The sequence below is a fragment of the Centruroides sculpturatus genome, unplaced genomic scaffold, assembly GCF_000671375.1.
Source record: "Centruroides sculpturatus isolate CEXI.00-Female unplaced genomic scaffold, Cexi_2.0 scaffold1919, whole genome shotgun sequence".
In the NCBI taxonomy this organism is placed as follows: Eukaryota; Metazoa; Arthropoda; class Arachnida; order Scorpiones; family Buthidae; genus Centruroides; species Centruroides sculpturatus.
Genome location: NW_019386175.1, coordinates 17,204 through 26,021, shown reverse-complemented (window position 1 = coordinate 26,021; position 8,818 = coordinate 17,204). Strand labels below are relative to the sequence as shown.

Genomic DNA, 8,818 nt, shown 5'->3' with positions numbered 1-8,818 from the left:
TGTCCACATCACTTGGTGACAAGGATATTAAAGATAACATGCTTGAATTCTTTACTGAATATTGAATAGCCTAATGAATATAGTTAATTTTATATAGTGTCGCGATACATAGAAAAATTGGATCATTAATTTCCAGACGGATGTAGTCGTTACTCATGAAATAGTCTGAGGTTTTCCAGATTTCCTGTCCTGTGGAAACACTTGAAGGGTTTGCTATACCAGGAAAAAAATTCAATACGTGAATCGCCTAAAGAAACGTATTCGAAGTTCAGTTAGACACACAACATCGGATGTGTTAATAAAAGTTCAGCTTGAATGGAAGCGTTGCAACCTTATGTTTTTAGAAATAACCAATATATAGTTGTTTTTTTAAATCAATTTTCGCTCTGTGAGCACTAAGAAGGCCTCTTGTAGCATGCCCATTATGGGTTCGGCCGGGTGGTGAGGGACGGACCAATATATAGTTTTATAACTAAAGTCACATTTTAATACTGAGTGTCAAATTTTTCTATGTATCGTAACTTTTTGAGATATCCAGAATAGTATTTATAAAATTTTAAAATTATAAATAGTAATTATGATAACAAATTAAGAGTTCTATCATTGAAGTTTTGCAACAATTATGTTTTTCTAAACTTAAATAAAAAAATTCTATATATAAGTCTAAGCTAGTGATAATAATAGGCCAATAAGTAATAGCATAATTGCGTAATTTTAATTTGCACTCGGTCGGCACCGTTTAATGCTCTTAATATTGCACGTTGTCTTTAACTTGCATCTTTTTTTGAAACTGAGTGTATATCTACTTTATGCAATTTCCTTTAGTCAATCATAATATAATAGTGCGGTATATATTTTGGAATTTTCCTATTAAATCGTTATATTCGAGTCTCAAATTTAATTGTTCTTTCGTTTTCGGATAAGCAATATCAACATAAATATTTTAGAAGATACGGTATTTTAAGCTGTATATTTTTTCAATGAAGATAAATTAGGCTATAGTTGAAATGTTTTTATCCTAAAAAAATTGTCTGCAGTTCTCTGTTATATGTTAAAAATATGTCAAAATTAAAGAATTCCTGACAACATGTTTTTTGATTTCGACATTAATCTTCTGAGCGCTCCTAGATGGTAATGACCGAGTGGAAATTAAACTTATGCAGTGTTATTCCAGGCCAGGGGTGGCGAACCTATGGCACGCTTGCCCAAAGTGACACGTAAGGAGCAATCATCTGGCACGTAACTTATCATACAATTTCGATTTATCATCTATCTTTTTCAATCCTCCTTTTTCTCAAACAGCTTTATTACACTTATTCTAATTAAAGCATATTCGTTTCATTTCATTAAATATCGTTATTCGAATTCTGAAACTTTGGCACTCATCTTTAAAGCTAAGTATCCATACAATATGGCACATGGACTCAGAAAGATTCGCCATCCCTGGTCTAGGTTGTCATCTAGATTAAAGATTTGAATGCTCGTACACATCAAAGTTCTTTTATTATAGATTAGTCTTTAGATATTTCAAAATGTTGACATTTTAATATTTTAAATAGAATCGTAAAAAAAATACCAAATAGAAAGCAAAATTTAATAGATATAACTAGTAATTTAATAGGTAACTAGTAAATGTAATACTGAAAATTCTACTTTATTAACTTNTGGATAAATTATAGACGTATCCAAATAAAGACCAAGAACCTTATCAACTTTTTGATGTTTTGCAAGCTATAAATTATATATAATAAAATTAACAGTTTAATGTTTATAAATAACATACTGAAAATTTAAATATATCGATTACCTCTGATAGAATATTCATCTATCATTGAAGTTTTGCAACAATTATGTTTTTCTAAACTTAAATAAAAAAATTCTATATATAAGTCTAAGCTAGTGATGATAATAGGCCAATAAGTAATAGCATAATTGCGTAATTTTAATTTGCACTCGGTCGGCACCGTTTAATGCTCTTAATATTGCACGTTGTCTTTAACTTGCATCTTTTTTTGAAACTGAGTGTATATCTACTTTATGCAATTTCCTTTAGTCAATCATAATATAATAGTGCGGTATATATTTTGGAATTTTTCTATTAAATCGTTATATTCGAGTCTCAAATTTTTTTGTTCTTTCGTTTTCGGATAAGCAATATCAACATAAATATTTTAGAAGATACGGTATTTTAAGCTGTATATTTTTTTCAATGAAGATAAATTAGGCTATAGTTGAAATGTTTTTATCCTAAAAACATTTCAACAGTTCCCCGTTATATGTTAAAAATATGTCAAAATTAAAGAATTCCTGACAACATGTCTTTTAATTTCGACATTAATCCTCTGAATGCTCCTAGATGACAATGACCGAGTGGAAATTAAACTTATGCAGTGTTATTCCAGGCCAGGGGTGGCGAACCTATGGCACGCTTGCCCAAAGTGACACGTAAGGAGCAATCATCAGGCACGTAACTTATCATACAATTTCGATTTATCATCTATCTTTTTCAATCATCCTTTTTCTCAAACAGCTTTATTACACTTATTCTAATTAAAGCATATTCGTTTCATTTCTTTAAATATCATTATTCGAAGTCTGAAACTTTGGCACTCATCTTTAAAGCTAAGTATCCTTACAATATGGCACACGGACTCAGAAAGATTCGCCATCCCTGGTCTAGGTTGTCATCTAGATTAAAGATTTGAATGCTCGTACACATCAAAGTTCTTTTATTTTATAGATTAGTCTTTAGATATTTCAAAATATTGGCATTTTAATATTTTAAATAGAATCGTAAAAATATAAACTATAAATTAAAAATTAATTTGTCGTTCTGAATTTATTTGTTTATTATAAATTTATGTTTAAAATTATTTATAATTTTTATACATCCATCTACCTATTACTCGAACATGTTGACTGGAATGATCTCTAGAGTGAAGCTCAATTGCAAATACGTTCTTCTTTTCTTTCCTATGTAAAATTGAGCCCGATAGTGATACTGGTTGTCTGTTTGGATAAAGAAACTCTATCTTTGTGTTGTACTTAATTATATTTCCTTTGATGTAATCAGTTTCAAAATCGGCAAATAAAGCCCAACGATGTTTTCGATCAAGGACCAAATCCACTTGGAACAGTTTCGAAACCAGAACATTAGCTAACGTCACTAAATTCAGAAATATTCAAATCACATTCATACGAAATTATTCAGTATGTTTTACAAAGAAATATTCTAAATCCATACCTTTTGCTTCGGCTTCTTTATAAGGTGTTTGCATATCTATTTGAATATTCCACGATTGATTATGTGGTTTGGATGGATAGACATTGACAATCTCTAGAGAATGTTTCTTATTAGTTGAAGAACCCTGCATATCGAATTCAATCTTAAATTTCTTTGTGTTGAAGCTCTAATTAAAATTTTAAAATATTGTGAATATTTATTGTGTAATAGCTTAAAGTTAATATTATATATCTTACATTGCGATCAGGCAATTCGATATTTAATAGGACACCATGCATGCCATGATCTTGTTTCAAAAGAGATAGTGTCGTTGCGAAAGATCCATTAAATTGAATGTAAGGAGCTTGGGATGATAATATATGTTTCGGAAGGATTATCTGAGTACAGATATCATAACCTAATATTTTTCTAAATAGTTTTAAGCAACGATTGAAATTTCTTGAAGGTTGGATTGAAGTTTCGTGGTCATATGCATCAACTTGCATAATGTCAACACTACGAGAAATATCTTTTATTGATTAATTTGTAATTACAAAATATATTTTTAAATATAGTAAAAATAAAAAAGTTACCTACTTCATTGATAAAATATCCGATTTTTCGTTTGGTAGATCAACATATAAATTAAATAATCGTCCATCTTTAATTGAAAATTTTCCCTTAAGTCCAACATCTGCGTGAGATTTGATAACGCATTTTATACTTGGCGATCTTGAGAGTGATACGTAACTTATAATCATATTCATTTCACTAGCAACACTATTTGAAATAAATTTTAAACATAACATAATAATTAGTGCTGATAAATGTAATCTATATTTTTATACCTCTATACAGTATTGTAAGTAGCATTTTCTAATTCATAATAATAATAATCTATATTTTTAAAACATTTACTCTAAGTTCGATAATATTAATTTAATATAAAAATATTCTTAAATTCCTAATTAAAGAAAACCAATTCCTTTTTCACAATATTTTTTTAATATTGTGAAAGAATTGTTTTTCTTTAAATTGTCTTTCTTGGTGTCTTATTAAATATCGAATTAATAAAGTAAAAATCTTAGATTCACATTTACTAGTTACCTAACACGTAATTTTCCTTCAATGTCCACATCACTTGGTGACAAGGACGCTTTTCTGACGTCTATCTTTCCTTCTCCCTTTAATCCTAATATTACTGATCCGTCAATATCAAAAACAAATGCACAACCAGAAATACTTGGATAAATTATAGACGTATCCAAATAAAGACCAAGAACCTTATCAACTTTTTGATGTTTTGCAAGCTATAAATTATATATAATAAAATTAACAGTTTAATGTTTATAAATAACATACTGAAAATTTAAATATATCGATTACCTCTGATAGAATATTCATGTAATCTACAGTTTTTCCCAAGCCGAAGTCTGTTTTTTCATCAATTATGAGCCACAGAAGTTCACTGCCTTGATGTTTGAAATAAAATGAACCACGAGCATCAGAAGGGATAGATTCTTTCATCTTTAAAAATAAATAACATTAAGTTGAAATGTTCTTAATCAATTATATGATTAAATGATATACAGTAAATGAATATTTTACACTTTCAGAAAGTGGATCAATTTTTGTTTGATATTTATGATTTGATGTTCTAAAAGCCAGTCATTTTGGTCGTGGTTTTTTTTTACTTACATCAAACATATAATGGGTGAATTCACTAAAAGACATATGACCATAATCTCTTAGCGGTGAAAACAAACTTTCCATCCAATAATCAAGACCTTCTAATCTTCCTCCAATCTAACATATAAATTCAATATGTAAATTAAAAGATTTAATTTAAAAATAATAAATTGTTCGCGTATTCAAAACACACCCACTTCGATATTATTTCCGTAAAAAACTGAAGTCAAATTTGTCATGAACGATCGTGGTATGAACGAATCCAGTGAATAAATTATGTTTGATTCAAATTCTCCATTTAGATTCATATTTTGATAAACTGACCATTCGATGTTTTGAGAATATTTTCTAATATCGAGTTGCTGAGGCTGGAATTGGAAATCTAATACAATTCTTCTAATATCTTCTTTTTTAGACGAAGAGCTTTCTTGAAGATTTGTCATATGAGAATAAACGAATGCTTTTACTAAAAAAGAAAATTGATGTTTATTTTTTATTTCACAATTAATTCGAATTCAAGAAATATTTTATTCGTACTTTGATTGAGCCTTTCTGAGTCATAAATTTGTTTAATCCTTCTCACAACTTCTCTGTCTGCACATTTCATTGCTCCTAGATAAGCAGTAATACGCACTTCAACATGTTCATCACGATGTGAGAAAATGTTTAATAACTGTTGTTTAACCTCTTCTTTGCATGGTGTTCGTCGGAATGCTTCTATTGCTGCTAATCGAATGGTAATTTCATTGGATGGTTCTTTGGCACATTCTAAGATTTGTCTGCTAGCTCCTCCAACTCTTCCTAAATTTCCAAAACTTTTCAAAGCTGCGATTACCTATCAAGAAAAAACTACATTATTTATTCAAGAAACTTTTAATGATTAATTTAGAAAAGTTCAGATGGCGTATTTATTGAAATCATGAGAATATTAACTTGTAATTTTTGAGATAAAAAACTTAGTATTTGCATATGATTTATATAAATATCTATATTTAATATTGTTATTAATCAGTATATTACCTGTTTTATTTCTGCTGGTTGATAAACATTGCATCTATAATTCAAGTATCTTTTTAAAGATGTTATTACTTGCTGAATAGCTTCTGATTGTTCACAGTTTGTATTTTTCATGCAATAATTATGAGACATTGCAGTAATCGCTAGAAGTGCTTGTTTTCCAGCTTTTTCGTAATCCAGCAATGGCTAATTTAAGCATTTAAAGATTCGTATTGAATATTTTATTATTTGTATCATATTTTATTTAGAATTAATAATACTTACTTACCACTACAGATAAAATAGCATCTTCGGTGGGATATTGAATGAAAGCCAAACTAGTAACCCAAAATGTTGTTTGAATTTTACTAGCAGTGCCATTTTGAATCTTCTTCGCGATTACTTTGATAGAGCCTTCGTGACCAATATGAGGTAATGCATCATTGAGTAAACTTCTGAAAAAATATACGAACATGTTACACTTATACTAAATATCTTAATTTAAAATAATTTTATATTAACTTCAGCCACAATGATTGGCATTTTTCTTCTCTGTCTATTTTGTCATAAATATCTTGTAGTTCTCCAGGTTGTACTTTACGAAGAGTCTGCACTAAACGTGAGAAGAGTTTTGGTGTTTCTGGATTAATTGTTTTTTTATGATGAATTTCGGAACAAATATTTCGTAAAATCCTTAATGCTTTTTCAAAATCAAAATTAGAGAACATTTCTGGTTGGTTAGAATAAAATAGATCATCTCTTTCGACGATTTCATCTAATCAAAGAAAATTTGTAATCTGTAGTTATTCAGTAGGTGAAGACTGGGTACATAAAAGTGTAAAATTTACTCACAAGGTGTAAATGACGTTAATCTTCCAACAGATTTTAGAATGAGTTTAACTTCTGCTTTCGTTTTATAAGTCTTTGTATCAATACGTGTATTTTCGGAAAGCTTAAATGTACTGTATTCGATGCATGAAACGTTTGTGACAATACCTTCTTCAATAATCTGTTCACAGTTGAAAAACAGGTCGTCTATTACGGGTAACTATTTAGTTAAAAAGTAATTATATATTTGTTTTAAAATAAATTATAACTAATATGTTAGATATACTCACCCCTTTTGATTTTAAAAGAAGGGCGGTTATCAGTGCTGTATTGCCAGTACGTCCGGACTCACATTCAAAGAAATCCTTAGCTTTTTTAACTATTACTGTTCTATTTGATCTTTCTATTACACCGAAGACAGTACTACACCTTCCAACTATATCACTCTGTAATTTAATTTATTTTAATACAATAAATTAAATTTAACTCAGGCCAAATAGATTGATCAAAGCTTTAAGTACAAATAGTAAGAGTAACTATTCTTAGTATTGTATTTATGCTAGTAGGCTACGTTTAATTATTATATAAAAATTCTTATTTATTTTTTTTTAAATAAAAGTAACTGCATACTTCATTTTTATGTTCATAATCCATATCAAAACTGCTCATAGTATTCTGAAAAGCAGACAATATAGCTCGTTTAATATTAATAGTTTTATCATCATCTGGCCACGGACAAATTTCTGCAATTTTACCATCTTCAAACGAAAACAACAGAGGAAACTGCATCAACTCTGTTATTTTGCTTTCTTTTTCTCCAGAAATGTGTAATGTGGCATTTTTTATCTGTAAAATGTCGAATATTGTATAAGAATTTGAATTAAAAAATTAATATAAATCTCAGTTTTACATGTCATTTTCTGAAAAATTAAACATAAATATAAGATTAAACGTAATAAAATTTATATTATTATAAACACAAAATGTTTAAATAAAGATTTTTAAAAAATCAACTAACCTCCAAAGCCATGTCGCAGTTTCCTAAGTTACTTATTTCAACTTTGGCTTTAATTGCAAATGGTTTTAAACGAAATCTAGTGGCTCTAAAGAAATTTGTGCTTTCAAAGTCGTAGACATACGTTGTTTGTTCTTTATAGCGAAATTTCTTAGCAGCTAAAATATAAATAAATGATCAAATACTATTATATATCGTAAAGAAATGTGTAAATCGTTTAAAAAACTTTTATTTACCATAAAATTAGTAAAAAATACAGTTTGTAGTATATACCTCTATAATAAAAAAAAAATATATAGAGAATGGTTCAATAAAATGCAAGATTTTAATTTATTCATCAAAATTTATTTCGTTCCCTTCAAAGTAATCCCCCACTGCAATGCACTGCACTTACGCCAACGTTTTTTTCCAATCCTCGAAACATGCTTTAAAATCATTTTCGTGAAACTCCTTGAGAACTCGCAGCGAATTTTGTTTTATGGAATCAATCGACTCAAAATGACTCAACTTGAGCATCTTGTACTGCTCGAAAACTCTTTTTGTGATCGTCACAAAAGGCTTTTTGCAACATTTCCAACATTTTTCTAGCAGTAATTCCGTTGAGTAAACAAAGTTTAACGCACGTTCTTTGTTCAATTACACTCGACATTTTGAAAAATCGCGGCGCAAAAATTTTTTACGTACGAAACAAGCGTTTATTTAAAAACGAAAATAAACGATGACATACGGATTGCTGTTAAATGCGTACAAAATGCGAAAAAAACGACGATGGCGCCCTTTTGTACGCATGCAGTTTACTATTTCCGATACTTTTTGTGTTTTATATTTTGCTTTATAGAAATATTTTAAAACATATTTGTAATGTTCATAATTTGTATAGTAAGCTAAAATCAAAGTTAATAATTAAATTTTACTTATTTGATCATTTTTTAAGAGTGTTTTTGAAAAACCATTTTTTTTAAACCAAAAACGAATAAAAATATAAATTATTTTCATAAACTAAATAGGATGAAGCTAACAAAAAGCAATATTTATAGTTAATTAGTATGCTGGAAACCACAAAAAAA

General features: G+C 28.6%; 1 protein-coding gene across 1 annotated transcript in view; it reads right to left on the bottom strand.

The window, feature by feature from the left end:
- The window catches only part of LOC111613929 (vitellogenin-like), a 14,123-nt gene that overhangs the window by 1,872 nt on the left and 3,433 nt on the right, over positions 1 to 8,818 (bottom strand). The window contains exons 2-17 of the mRNA XM_023355276.1: positions 7,755 to 7,909; positions 7,367 to 7,582; positions 7,027 to 7,182; positions 6,761 to 6,956; positions 6,431 to 6,683; positions 6,198 to 6,363; positions 5,933 to 6,115; positions 5,450 to 5,747; positions 5,110 to 5,378; positions 4,922 to 5,029; positions 4,610 to 4,750; positions 4,331 to 4,533; positions 3,821 to 4,003; positions 3,481 to 3,739; positions 3,245 to 3,410; positions 2,900 to 3,166 (exon numbers count right to left, since the gene is read on the bottom strand). Of these exons, the coding sequence (XP_023211044.1) occupies positions 2,900 to 3,166; positions 3,245 to 3,410; positions 3,481 to 3,739; positions 3,821 to 4,003; positions 4,331 to 4,533; positions 4,610 to 4,750; positions 4,922 to 5,029; positions 5,110 to 5,378; positions 5,450 to 5,747; positions 5,933 to 6,115; positions 6,198 to 6,363; positions 6,431 to 6,683; positions 6,761 to 6,956; positions 7,027 to 7,182; positions 7,367 to 7,582; positions 7,755 to 7,766 (3,076 nt within the window). The 5' untranslated portion in view covers positions 7,767 to 7,909. The remainder of the gene's footprint in view (positions 1 to 2,899; positions 3,167 to 3,244; positions 3,411 to 3,480; positions 3,740 to 3,820; positions 4,004 to 4,330; positions 4,534 to 4,609; positions 4,751 to 4,921; positions 5,030 to 5,109; positions 5,379 to 5,449; positions 5,748 to 5,932; positions 6,116 to 6,197; positions 6,364 to 6,430; positions 6,684 to 6,760; positions 6,957 to 7,026; positions 7,183 to 7,366; positions 7,583 to 7,754; positions 7,910 to 8,818) is intronic.